The sequence below is a fragment of the Salmo salar genome, chromosome ssa20 (genome assembly GCF_905237065.1).
Source record: "Salmo salar chromosome ssa20, Ssal_v3.1, whole genome shotgun sequence".
NCBI lineage: Eukaryota > Metazoa > Chordata > Actinopteri > Salmoniformes > Salmonidae > Salmo > Salmo salar.
In genome coordinates this window covers 52,888,087-52,901,683 of record NC_059461.1, presented here as the reverse complement: position 1 = coordinate 52,901,683, position 13,597 = coordinate 52,888,087, and the positions used below count along the sequence as shown (strand labels likewise).

At 42.7% G+C, this 13,597-nt stretch overlaps 2 protein-coding genes across 9 annotated transcripts in view; one reads left to right on the top strand and one right to left on the bottom strand.

The window, feature by feature from the left end:
* The first annotated feature begins 508 nt into the window (after positions 1 to 508).
* LOC106580897 (uncharacterized) lies at positions 509 to 2,435 on the top strand. Its single transcript, XM_014162429.2, has 5 exons — positions 509 to 872; positions 1,222 to 1,560; positions 1,758 to 1,949; positions 2,168 to 2,196; positions 2,294 to 2,435. Exons 1-5 carry the CDS (start codon positions 824 to 826, stop codon positions 2,396 to 2,398), a joined length of 714 nt encoding a protein of 237 aa, XP_014017904.1. The 5' UTR covers positions 509 to 823; the 3' UTR covers positions 2,399 to 2,435.
* A 1,277-nt stretch (positions 2,436 to 3,712) lies between these two features.
* LOC106580794 (rap1 GTPase-activating protein 2) overlaps positions 3,713 to 13,597 on the bottom strand; it is a 109,422-nt gene continuing 99,537 nt past the window's right edge. For 7 of the 8 annotated variants that reach the window (XM_045703602.1, XM_045703601.1, XM_045703600.1 and 4 more), the window contains 9 exons: positions 12,291 to 12,377; positions 11,947 to 12,087; positions 9,856 to 10,002; positions 9,423 to 9,535; positions 9,111 to 9,209; positions 8,742 to 8,862; positions 7,704 to 7,812; positions 7,254 to 7,324; positions 3,713 to 6,363 (listed from right to left, as the gene is read on the bottom strand). In XM_045703602.1, the coding sequence (XP_045559558.1) occupies positions 6,355 to 6,363; positions 7,254 to 7,324; positions 7,704 to 7,812; positions 8,742 to 8,862; positions 9,111 to 9,209; positions 9,423 to 9,535; positions 9,856 to 10,002; positions 11,947 to 12,087; positions 12,291 to 12,377 (897 nt within the window). In that variant the 3' untranslated portion in view covers positions 3,713 to 6,354. Of the gene's footprint in view, positions 6,364 to 7,253; positions 7,325 to 7,703; positions 7,813 to 8,741; positions 8,863 to 9,110; positions 9,210 to 9,422; positions 9,536 to 9,855; positions 10,003 to 11,326; positions 11,521 to 11,946; positions 12,088 to 12,290; positions 12,378 to 13,597 lie in introns of those variants that run through there. The other variant, XM_045703603.1, reaches the window with a different exon arrangement.

Here is a 13,597-nt window from a genome sequence, read left to right as displayed (position 1 = left end):
CGTTCTTATTATTCCGTAATAACTCATTTTGTTGCTCTAATTTTACATTTTGAACTACCTTGCGGTTGGCCTGAATTGGTTCGAAATATAGCCTAGGGTGGATAGAAGCAACAAGGAGATTTACTATACAACATGGTCCATGCCATTACACAATTTTCCATTGAAATAGAAAAAAATGAGATTCAATGTACAGACACAATCAAAAACCTACACATTCAACACACTCTCTTCTTGGTTTCCATGGAAATGTATTCTTTAGTAAATGTAATGCTGAATGTATTTTCTATCTAAGGAGTTAATAATTGTGCCCAGCCCACAGATTTCGGGGTTCAGCCTGAGGAAGGATGTGATTTGTCTTTTGGAGTTGGAGAGAGAGAGCGAGAGTGTGTGTGTGTGTGTGTGTGTGTGTGTGTGTGTGTGTGTGTGTGTGTGTGTGTGTGTGTGTGTGTGTGTGTGTGTGTGTGTGTGTGTGTGTGTGTGTGTGTGTGTGTGTGTGTGTGTGTGTGTGAACTTCCTTCCTTACTTCCAACTCGACTGAGGCAGCTGGTGGAAACCATTTCGCAATTGCGGAGAGTACACTCCCAATGAGGGAGAAAAATGTCATGAGAAAGTGAGAGAACAATTGAAAAACGAAGAAAAACTATTTGTATACGCCTGGTAAAAGCACAGTAGTTATTGCGCTGATAATGTTCGGTCCAGCTTCCTGAGGCACCAGGATATGTCTTGGGGCTGCTCTATGGAACCCGTCATGAGCTCATACAGGAGAAAGTAACTAGAAGGGGAACGCTGAAGAAAAACGTACTATTCTAAGGGAAAAAAAGACATGTACAACTGTCTGTTTCTCTCATTGACCTGTCTATGCATTCTCCCGGGTAAGTCCAACTACTTTGTTTAGGATTCCTGACAGTTGTGGATATAACCTTGGTTTTAAAACCATAAGTAGGATGACCAACAAACACCTGAAACAGCTATCTAGGATGTCACTCAAGAAAAGGAAGGACAAGTAATCAATCAAACAATCTAATCAAAATTGATGTACCATCTGCTTTCCTACAAAAGAGGTATCATGAGAAATAACTACTCTCAATTAGTTCTCTCTCATTACTATAAATGTTGATTGCTATTAGGATAGTCATTGCTGTAGATGCTGCTCCTCTATTGTCTAGTGAATTGTTTATATCATATTTATGTGTTCACTTTTTTCAACTTTTGTTCCCTCAGGTTATGATGCAGAGGAGTGTGTGACTTCTGTCTTGGCAAAGAGAAGTTCTGTTAACGTACCAAAGGGGGGCACTCTTTCCCTATCCTGTGTTGTTCAGCATTGTGGAGATGATGGCTGGACAGGAGGATGGGGTCTGTCAACAGAGGGACAGTTCCTTCTCTTTAGTCCCACTCCAAGGCATCATCTCTCCAACGTCACGTTGACAACCAATAGAACCTGTCTGCTCATGGACATCCTCAACGTCAACCAATCAGATTATGGAATGTACCAATGCCAGATCACCTGGGTTGAGGGATACACCAGCGTTGGACATATGACGCATGTGAACATTACTAAAGGTAGATATGGTCCTTCTATTGTTAATCAATTTCATGCAAGTAATGTACAGTATATATTTATTTTTGTCAACGCTTTGTAAGATTTACCCCCAAAATAACATCACAATCACAGAAAATGACCACTCCACATTCCGAGATGACAAGTAGACTGGTATGTGCTATGACATCATTGATTTTGCTGTACCTTTTCTCTGTAGCCATACCACCCACATCCGTGTGGAAGGGCTATTCCCGGGTGGTGGTGTATGTAAGTATCTGTTTGGTAATCACCCTGGTTTTGGTTCTGGGTCTGGCTTGCTATATAAGGTCAAAGGTCCCCTCTCAGCCCCCACCAATACCACCACCTAACCCCCCACCACGCTCCCGAAGCGCACGCAAGGACAAGCCCCGTAAGACATCTCTTTCTTTATCGATACAATTTCATAACATCTTGCTGCAGTATGTTGACATTCACATTTCTACCACAGTACTGTACATGAACTTGATATCCATTTGTACAGTTGATCGTGTCTACTGCTTGTTTAAAGGCCAAGTCTAATGCTAATTTGTGAAGTGCCCAATTAGGTGTGCATTAATTCTGCTTTTGACTCATATATTTTCTTTGCAGCCACACCCAAGCCTAAACCAAAGATAGAGGTGGGTATACTTTGAATAATGGCTTCTGAATGCCCTTATCCTTAACCTTTTTGTAGAATGTTTCCTCGGGCTAACTTGAGTGTCTGTTTTCTTACAGTTGGTCTATGCAGCTCTTTCAAAGGGCTGCCTTGAACAGCCGAATCCTAATCCTCAACGAGAAGCTGCACAGCCTACAGTCTACTCCTCTCTCCGCTTCTCCTGACCAGGGGAAGTTCGGGGGGGGGGGGGGGGCCTAAATGTGGAGTATGAAATAATTTTTACATAACTAAGTTTTGCTATCTTTTTTTACATCCGTTATAGACAGTGGCAATGCGAAACACTAATGATTATGAACATGGTCTTTTGGCTGCTAATGCCTGCAATGCAATGAAGAAAACGATATGACAACAATAACGTCTAATGTAACTGGCCACTCTAACAGTACAACTGGCCCCAGCTTGGCCCCCCCAGTTGAAATGGTCTAGAACTGCCACTGCTCCTGACTCAGTCAGACTTTATATTGTAGAGACCTCAACCCAACTCCTATCTAGCACACACTGGTTGAATCAACGTTGTTTCCACGTCATTTCAATGAAAGTACGTGGAACCAAAGTGGAATAAGGGAAAGTGAAAGGGGGATACCTAGTCAGTTGTACAACTGAATGCATTCAACTGAAATGTGTCTTCCGCATTTAACCCAACCCCTCTGAATCAGAATAGACATCGAATTGACGTCTGTGGCCAGTAGGTAGTGACCTCGTCAAATGGTTGGATCTCTTGGCGTAAAGGCTTAGGCGTTGGGTTGACAGTCGCTGGACCCGGGTTCGAGTCCTGACCAAGGCTATCCCCTGAATTCACAACCATATTCACCTCCGCATGATGTAACAGACTGTTGTGACCAAGTGGTCACATTTCAGAGCTCTGGATTGAATGATTTCAGATGTGTTCTGATTTTGTATGTGTCATGCAGTAACTGCTATCCACGCACTCAGCTAGATCATGATGCCATGTGAAAATCATCTGAGAATATAATCTATGTTCAATGTTCTAAATAATGATTTATGCAACTGTCTTTTATTTGTTAACACTGTAATTATGTCATTTGTGGAAACTACTTTCTCTGCCATGTGTTTAAATAAACAAACTAGAGCTGATGTTCCATACCAAAATATTGCCACTGCTAAGCAAAGTAGAGCGACTTGTATTAAATGTTTCCCCCTCCAAACAATATTCCATGTAAAGCAGACCTGGGTTCAGATACTATTAGACATATTTCAAATACTTTGAGTGTTTGCTCTAGCCTGCCTGGAGGACCAGAGGGGTGAGGTTTTCAGATTTTGGACTATTCCATTGGTCCATTAAGCCAGGCAAGCTCAATCAGGCACATATATACATTATTTAAGATGATTTCAAATGGTATTTGAACCCAGGTCTAAAGCATGCCATGTCCCTTTTATAATTAATTAACAGACAAGAACATGTAGATATACCTCTGTTCCTTCCTGTGGGGTCACTGAATTAAGCAACACAACACAAATTGACACAAAATACAACATTTTATTTTATAATAAATTCTTAATGGCACATTACATAACGAAATATACATATACATTTGTAGGCTTTTTAAATTAACATTTATTTTCATTTGACCTATTTCATTAATTTAATCTGCAATTACATTTTACATAACATCAATAGCAAAAGATAAAATCAATAAATTATGGCCTTATTAACAGAGAGCAGGCTGAGGGGCACTTGTGGATGCCCTCTACGAACTAAAAGACTAGTTCCTATTTAACTTTCTGCCCTGCTCAACTTTCGGAGTTTTTGTGTACCACATAACAGAACTCCAGTCACAAACACTCCAGCGATAAGAATGAACCTCTATACAGCTTTAGTGCATGGATATTCTCCCAAACTCAAATATGATTTGGTCACATCAATGGAGACCTTGCCATTTCGATGCGTTCCTGGGTGAAGACATTCACACATGATTCGTTTATAATCATATAGCTTACAACAAGGTCAAGTTGTATTATAATATCTTTTGGAACTACAATGCGCTAACATTGTTTTTTTTTTAACATCAACTGTTTTTTTCTGTTTGCTTTTAGTTAAGATTGAAAAATGAACCATCGAAATCACAAAGCGTTCAATCACACTTCCAAAATATGTAAGATCCCTTTAAAATATTCTCTGGCCAATTATTTATTTTTGGAGAAATGTTAGTGAGAGAAAAAAAAACATTGTGAAATGACTTGAACTACTAAAAATGATTTGCATGGAGCAGTCTGTGTGTTTCTCAGCTATGCATCCTTTATAAGCATACATGTTTTCAATTAACATTGATTAACTGGGTGAAATACAACTGGATGTTTGTATAAGGACATGTGAAAAGCAGACCTGGGTTCAAATACTATATTAAACCATTTCAAATCCATGATCTGTGCTTGATTAACTTGCCTGTCCGAAAACTGCAAACCAGGCAGGCTAGAGCACACACTCAAAGTATTTGAAAGATTTCAAATAGTATTTCAACGCAGGTTTGGATTCATCAGACACCCACAGCTAAACATAAACCAAATAAACCAAATCCAAACTCTCTGCTCAACCTCTCACATAGTGAGAAGCACATGGAAGGTGAAAGGGTTTCAGATAGATTGTAAGGCGCGACTTTGGCTAAATTAAGCTTGTGACAGAGCGCAATGGCATTTTTCTTTTCATGTGAGCAAATCTCCACAAATAGAGCTTTTGGTTTATGAGGATCAAGTCCCTTTCTTCTGCAGCTTAAGACAAACTTGAATACTTCAAAACGGTTTGATGAGGATTGAGTCATAGAGATAAAGACTGTATCTATCAATTCCGTGTCAATTCAGGAAGTTAACTAAAATTCCAATTCCAATTGTCCTCATTATATTCATATGAGATAAAAAAAAAAAAAGGAACGGAAATGGAATTGACCCCAACCCTAGCATCTATCACTATTGTGGATTGATCCATTCTATTGACCTGCGTTGACTGTGCAGCCGATACATACTGTATGTGAGGCCAAGGGGTTAGATGACCAGCATTACAACAGGTGACTCAAAAAGCAGCTAAACTACTGCAGCAAGAACTCCTTGTTAGGCAATAGAGGAACTGTCCCCAAACAGACATACTGGGGCAAAGGCAAGAGAGACAGTCCGCCAGGTTAACAACAACATCCCTTTCTGAAGGATAGTACAACTTACACCAACCTGGACCCAGATATGGAGATCAGAACAGAAGAGGACAACAGTAAACAATCTCTGTAATCTGAGAGATGAGTGCAGCGGAAAAGTGACCTATCACCACAGTTTCAAAAATCAATGACGATGAATGTTGTGAGGTTAAAGGCCCAGTGCAGTCAAAAACGAGATTTTCCTGTGTTTTATATATAGTTCCACACTATGAGGTTGGAATAATACTGTGAAATAGTGAAAAGGATGATAATGCCCTTTTAGTGTAGGAGCTGTTTGAAAAGACCTCCTGAAATTTCAGCCTGTTCTGCTGGGATGGAGGTTTGGCCTGTCTGGTGACATCACCATGCGGTAAATTGGTTAATAGACCAATAAAAAAGAGAGTTCCAAACCTCTCTGCCAATAATAGCTCATTTTCAGTTTTCCCTCCCCACAGGCCTAGCAAAATTCTTGCTTGAGAAATTGCCTTTTGCTAAGAAGCTATTTTTGTTTCTTTTTGACAATTTTAATTGAAAACAATCACAGTAAGGTACTTAATTGTTACCCAGAAATGATTAGATATTGAGATAAACATGCCTGCATTGGACCTTTAAACCTTGCCTTGTCTAGATGTATCAGGTTAATGTTACAGATTAGTATTTTAATCAGACCAGCGGCCAATAAAGATGTGGTGTGATGTCAGCAACACATGGAACCTCTCACTGTGAGCTATTTCTGTACCAGACATGTCGAGAGAGAGATACTGAGAGGAACCTTTTTTTCACCACTTCTTAGTTGACTCACAGGACTCTTCCTCCTTTCCAGCTCAGTATCTGTCTGCGTGTGTGCTCTTAAGTCATGAAGTTCCCTTAAGTCATGAAGTTAAGTACATTTTGGGATTCCGTTGTGATGCGTTGGTGATGTTGGGGATGTGTTTTTGCTCCAACAGCCAGTTTGTCCCTTTTTTGGAATATCCAGATTTTTACTCGGACTGCAATAGAAAGTAACATAAATGTCCCATTACAACAATATCGTCATCATCATCATCACTATTCTAATGAGAGATCAAGCTGACAGGTTAATGCAGGATCTCTAGCTAGATAGTGTACTAAAGATAAGAGATGAGGTATGCAGAGCAGACAGTGTAGTGAAGGGACTGTGATACAGAACCTAGCTCAGAGCAGACAGTGTAGTGAAGGGACTGTGATACAGAACCTAGCTCAGAGCAGAGAGTGTAGTGAAGGGACTGTGATACAGAACCTAGCTCAGAGCAGAGAGTGTAGTGAAGGGACTGTGATACAGAACCTAGCTCAGAGCAGAGAGTGTAGTGAAGGGACTGTGATACAGAACCTAGCTCAGAGCAGAGAGTGTAGTGAAGGGACTGTGATAAAGTTTTGCTACTGTCCCTGATGCTGTATCATATCCTAATGACTCTGGAGGAGAACAGTGGGTCACTTCAAGACTGCATTAACTGAGCAGTGTGTTTGTCACACATGTGGCACGATAGAGTAGAGTACAGTACAGTACAGTGTATAGTAAAGTATATAGTATATTTTAAACTGAGCCCTGAAAGCTGATTGGCTGACAGCCGTCGTATATCAGACTGCATACCACAGGTATGACCAAACATATTTTTACTGCTCTAATTACGTTGGTAAACAGTTTCTAAAAGCAATAAGGCCCCCTGGGGGTTGGTGGTATATATACCACAGCTAAGGGCTGTATCCAGGCACTCAGCGTTGCGTTTAGCCGTGGTATATTGACCATATAATACAGTACAGTATAGTATATTACAGTCTAGTACAGTACAATATAGTATGGTACAGTACAGTATATTACAGTATAGTACAGTACAGTATAGTACAGTGAGACATCACTTACGGTTGTGGAGTGGCTCATCTTGTCAAAGCGGAACTTCAAGTTTGACCTCGGAGACATCTTACTCTTCACATCTGGAGGGAGAATAAGATAAAGCCTCCGTTAACAGAGGAATACATAGTCTATTATTAAGTTTCAATCACACATTGAGGATGAGGAAACATACTCGCAAACAATCACGCAAGTAACGTGTGCTTCCTGATAGTAAAGAATGTGAACAAACCCACTACTGCACTCTACAGTGTAACATATGGATACAGAGGGCATAGAGACCTACAGTATATATATAACAGAGATGGTTCAAAACCATACTCATGTGTTGAGCAAGCCTGATAAATTGCAGAATGCCTAGACTTTAGCCCAGAGGGCTAACACGGTCTTGTGGTGCGCAGGAGACCCAGGTTTGGATCCTGGTCAGTCACACCTAGGTGTTGTGTCGTGTATCAGTGTTACCTGTGGGACTGCGACACATGATGAGGGGGGTGGCCGAGCCTTGGCTCTCCACGCTGAGGGAAGGGAAGGGGCTGAACACGGACGACGAGGCTATGGATGGGTGGATTCCCTGGGAGAGGAAGAGGAGGAGGAGGATGTCGATGTGGAAAAAGAGAAATAGGAAGGAGAAGAGGAAGATGAGGATGAGCTGTCAGGGTGAGGGTAGTCATCTATTTGTATCCTTCTACTGTCACACACACTACAGAGTAGGGCTACTAACTCAAGGCCGACAGACTTTAGCTGGAATTACTACAGATGGTCGGTTTTCAGCACTGTGCTGCTCTTGTGCTCTCCAAAACTGCTCCAGAGGGACACACAAACTCCAGCCTTAGGTTAACAGAGTTCTGTTCAACAGCAAAACTGTAAACTGAGCTGCGAACTCTGGAACAACAGTTTTGTGTGTGTAAACACTTATCTGTTTGTGTAACGTGTGTATGATACAATAATGATGTGACATTCTCATCCTTTGCCAAGCGTGCGTGATTGACAGCCAACACACTATGATCCAGAGAGAGTGACAGGAACCATAATTGACTTAATCACCAGCTGTCATGATGTTGCATCCCCTCTATTTCTTCTCTCAGTGCTGCCAGATCCTCTCACATCATTCCAACTGTGCAATTTGTTGATGCCTTCATGCAGTTAATGATAAAACAAACACGGTCCATATACAATTCATCATTTTGGATCCCACCACTTCTGAGCACCGCAGGCGTATGATCTGCCCAATCATGTGCCAGAAGCACCATGCCAGTCCTGATCTAAATGCTATGGCTCACCCAAGCCCCCCTCAACACACCCCACTCCCCTACCCCTCTGCTCTGCTCTACAGCCACCTCTCGCCCAATCTCCCAGCCCACCGCCTCATTGTCCCCCTGCCTCCCTACTCCCTATCCCCCAACCCTCAGTCCATCCTCCATACGCCCTCAGCACAATGCCTCAAGGGCCTCCCCCTCCCCAGCCCCCTGTCTCTCCAGTGGCGTGGCTGCGGGCCCTCACAGTGTCAAGCTCCTCCAGGGCCTCTCCCTCTCCGGTGGTGCTGCTGAAGCTGCTGGTGCTGGAGGAGGAGCGGGAGATGTTGGGTCTGCTGTTGTTGCAGTCCTTCAACTTGAGGAACGGCCTGGTGACAAGAGGTAGAGGAACAGCATTAGAGGAGAGGAGAGACGAGGAGAGGGGATGGGAGGAGACGAGACGAGAGGAAAAGATAGGAGAGGGGAGGAGAGGAGAGGGGATGGGAGGAAAAGAGACGAGAGGAAAAGAGAGGGGAGGAGAGGGGATGGGATGGGAGGAGAGGTTTACAAAGCATATGCACACCTCATGCACACCTTGTGTGTTCATGTTCAGTGTTTTGTTTGTGGTTCATCTCACCTCTCCTTGTTGGGGCAGATCTCTGGCGAGCTGGGGTTGGACGACGTCTCTGATCTCCCTTCCTGTCCGAGCGGGCAGATGTCTGGGGTCTTTTGGTCACTGTAACAACATACAGACCAAGTTAGCAGATATGACAAATACACAATGACATAACAAAAGCTTCAGTATTAGTGATGGTAAATACACAAACCAAAAGTTGACCTGAATGCAAAGCCTGGTCCCAGATCTGTTTGTGATGTCTTGCCAACTCCTATGGTCATTAACAAAACAGCCCAAACAGATCTGGGACCAGGCTATGGAAAGCCTGCTGACCTGCGTGCGTGTCTGTCCGAGGGGCTCTCTGTGCTGGAGTGGAGGCGGGGGAAGAGGCCTGAACGACGCTTCACTGGACTCTTTAGGGGAGACTTGGCTGACAGCATTGGTGGCTGGAGAGAGAGACACAGCACTAACAAGCAGGCAATATACAGCTTTAAGAGGCTGATAGAGCTCAATTAAGGCAGATTTGGGCTACATTGTGATGGACCACTACCCTTCACATATAAAACAGTTGAAAATACATCAGTACACCGATAATATGATTATGTTACATGGATGGGACTGTTTGCAAAAGTACATGTTGATATCATGACTCATTGGAGCAAATGTTTGCAAAACATGCAATTTACCACGAGTATGTGTATGTCTAGTTTTATTTGTTTGTAAATATGACTTTATGACCTCAAGCACTCTCCCCCCCCCTACTCACCGAGAAGGTACTCTTTGTGCACTCGGTGCTCTGCGGCAGCCCCCCTCCACTCAAGCTGGCCGGGACCCCCCCTCCCACCCCTGGACTCCGGTGACGGTGGGACCCCACCATGGTCTCCATGGAGTGACTCCGGACGCGCATCGCACGCTAGGGGACAGGGACAGAGACGGGGACAGAGACGGGAACAGAGGAGGGAGCGGTGATGGAGTGAGAGAGAAAAGAGGACAGAGGAAGAGAAGGGAAATGAGTACAGTCATTATCTCAGCACACAGTTGAGACAAGCACAGTACCCCTGGATGGAGAACATGTTCTGGGGTAAAGGAGCCTTGCTTAAGGGCCCAACTCAAGGGGGAACATCTTTAGGATGTGAACCCAGCAGCCCTCCAATTGCCAGATCAATTCACCCCATTTTTTCCAGCGCCTGGCCTGGGATTCGAACTGGTCCAACTACCTACTGCATCCTGCAACTAAACTCTATCTGTGTACTCATCAATTTCCAAAGCACTTTGAATGTGGTGTGTATTAAACTCTCATGGACAGACTACGGAAACATCGAGCACATGACCAAATTATGCAAGATTAGGTGAGTATTATAGATTATTTTTAAGTATTCTATTGATAATGTGGTTGGGTAAAATTAATGTATCAGATATTGATAAAATCAGATTTATGTTCATGGGAAAGATCAAACCTGCTATTACAATATACTGTCAGCAGAGAGTGCACTTCTCCTACACAGAGGAATAAGGAGTGCAATGCAGTGCATGGATAGTGAGAGATATGACTGTAAAGTTACCAGTGTTGGGGAGTAATGAACTACATGTAGTTCAACTAGTAATTAAACTACATTTAGCAGCAGCTTGATGGTAGTTGAATTAAATTAGAATCTAGGTAGTGTTTCAGTAGTGTTTTATTAGTGGAACTACACGCTACTTTCTTTTCTAAAATAACATAAAATATGGATAAACAAGAATTTCCTTTCTTTTTTGGCATCAGACCTGCCTAATTCACAGTTGAAACATGTTTGGCAGGCTAAATTACACATTGTGTTCGCATCTTGACTCCAGAATCATCCCGTTTTTTTTTGGCAATTTGTAGTCTACGACATTTCAGATTTAGCTATGATAATGTATCACAAAGTAGTTTGGGTGTAGTGAACTACTTTTTCAAAGTAGCTTTCGTTAAGCAAACTACATCGGTCTTAAAGGTAGCTTTAGTGTACCTTAACTTCTTCCAGTGTGAAGTAATTGGTAGCTTGATAAAATATATTTTCAAAGTAGCTTCCCCAACACTGAATATGACTGATAATGATGTTTTGTGTACTAGGCTACTATTTGAGTTCACTGAAATCGTGAAGGAAATCATCACAAGCCTTATGATAACGTGCCATCACTAGTAGGTCAGACTAAGGGAAATAGGGACACTGGGTTTCAATGTTAGTCTCCAGGGCATAAAACACAACAAACAAAACCACCGGAACATTCTTTATTGAGTGTTTCAATGTTTGGAGATGATTTCAATATGTGATATGCTTTGTTCTGATTCTCAGTCAGTTTGATACAGTATCTGCGACGACAGGTAATAGACAATGACTGCTGTTGTAGAGATGAGCACAGCATCCCCAGTGGTTGAATGAGTGGCATGCAACACACACCTCCACACTGCCTGTGAACACAGTGAGACACCATATGGTCAGACAGTGGGGATAGGGGAGGGAGGGAGAGCGACGGGTAAGGTGGTACGATGATTAACATCCCGTAATCTCAACCAACAGCAGCGTGGCGGGAGACAGAGAGGGAGAGAGGGAGAGAAATACAGGGGGTCCGTGTGTGTGCGTGTGAGTGAGAGAGAGAGACGGAGAGAGAGGGAGAGAGAGACAGAGAGAGAGGTACACAGAGAGAGAGGGAGACAGCGAGAGAGAGGTCGACAGAGACAGAGCGAGCGAGAGAGAGAGAAAGACAGGGCGAGAGAGACAACATCAGTAGACAACTAGATAGGTGAAAGAGAGGGTGCGGGACAGGTTCAGACAGGTTCAGACAGGTTCAGACATGGTGTCAGATGACGAGGTAAAGAACTGTGTTAAAGAGTCACCTTGAAAGACTCCAGCAGTCCCCCATGGCCCCCGTTCTCCAGCTTGTCCTCCTCCCCAGCCTGGCCAAGCCCCAGAGTAGTCTGGGTCTGTCTGTGGAGCTCATCGTGAAGGTTATCCAGCAAAGCAGCTCGCGTCCGCCCCTGGAACACAGACACCAACAGACACATGTACACACACACGCATAGAGACACACAGACACACACAGACGCACAGATGCAAGCAAACACACACACGAAACAACACCACCACGTATCATTTAAGAAGCAGTTTTAGAGGTGATTGAGATAGATGAAAGAGATTGAACAACACATCCAGGGTGTCTTGAGTCATCTGCCCCTCTCACCTCTAGCTTGGCAAACTTGTCAGACTTGTAGCAGGCGTTCTCTGCATTGATCAGCTTTGTCAGCAGGAAGTCGCGGAACTCAGGACCCTGGGGAGAGAGGAGAAGGGGGGGGGGGTGACTTTCATCAGCACCATACTTATCATCATTTGGTCGTCTGGAGTCGACGGGACGAAAAGGAATGATACAGCGCCTTCAGAATGTATTCACAAAATGTTCCACATTTTGTTGTGTTACAGTCTGAATTTAAAATGGATTAAATTGAGATTTTGTATCACTGGTCTATACACAAAACACCCCATCATGTCAAAGTGGATTTATGTTTTTAGATAAAAAGTATTTCTAAATGAAAAGCTCAAATGTCTTGAGTCGATAAATATTCATAGTCTTTGTTATGGCAAGCCTAAATAAGTTCAGGAGTAAAAATGTGCTTAACAAGTCACATAATAAGTTGCATGGACTCACTCTGTGTGCAATAATAGTGTTAAACATGATTGTTGAACGATTACCTCATCTCTGTACCCCACACATACAATTATCTGTAAGGTCCCTCAGTCGAGCAGTCAATTTCAAACACAGATTCAACCACAAAGACCAGGGAGGTTTTCCAATTCCTGGCACAGAAGGGCACCTATTGGTAGATGGGTATAAATATTTTTTCCAAAACTTGCATCTTGTATGCAACAAGGCACTAAAGTAATACTGCAAAAAAATGAGGCAAAGCAATTCACTTTTTGTCTTCAATACAAACTTTTATGTTTGGGACGTATCCAACACAACACATCATTGTGTACCACTCTTCATATTTTCAAGCATGGTGGTGGTGGCTGCATCATGTTATGGGTATGCTTTTTTAGGATAAAAAGGAATGGAATAGAGCGAAGCACAGGCAAAATCCTAGAGGAAAACCTGGTTCAGTCTGCTTTCCAACAGACACTGGGAAACCAATTCACCTTTCAGCAGGACAATAACCTAAAACACAAGGCTAAATATACACTGGAGTTGCTTACCAAGATGACATTGAATGTTCCTGAGTGGCTAAGTTACAGTTTCGACTTAAAATCTACGGCAAGACTTGAAAATGGCTGTCTAGCAATGATCAACAACCAACTTAACAGAGCTTGAAGAATGTTAAAAATAATAATTTGCAAATATTGTACAATCCAGATGTGCAAAGCTCTTATAGACTTTCACAGAAATACTCACAGCTGTAATTGCTGCCAAATGTGATTCTAACATGTATTGACTCGTGGGTGTGAATAGCTATGTAAATTAGATATTTCTGTACTTCATTTTCAATACATTTGAAA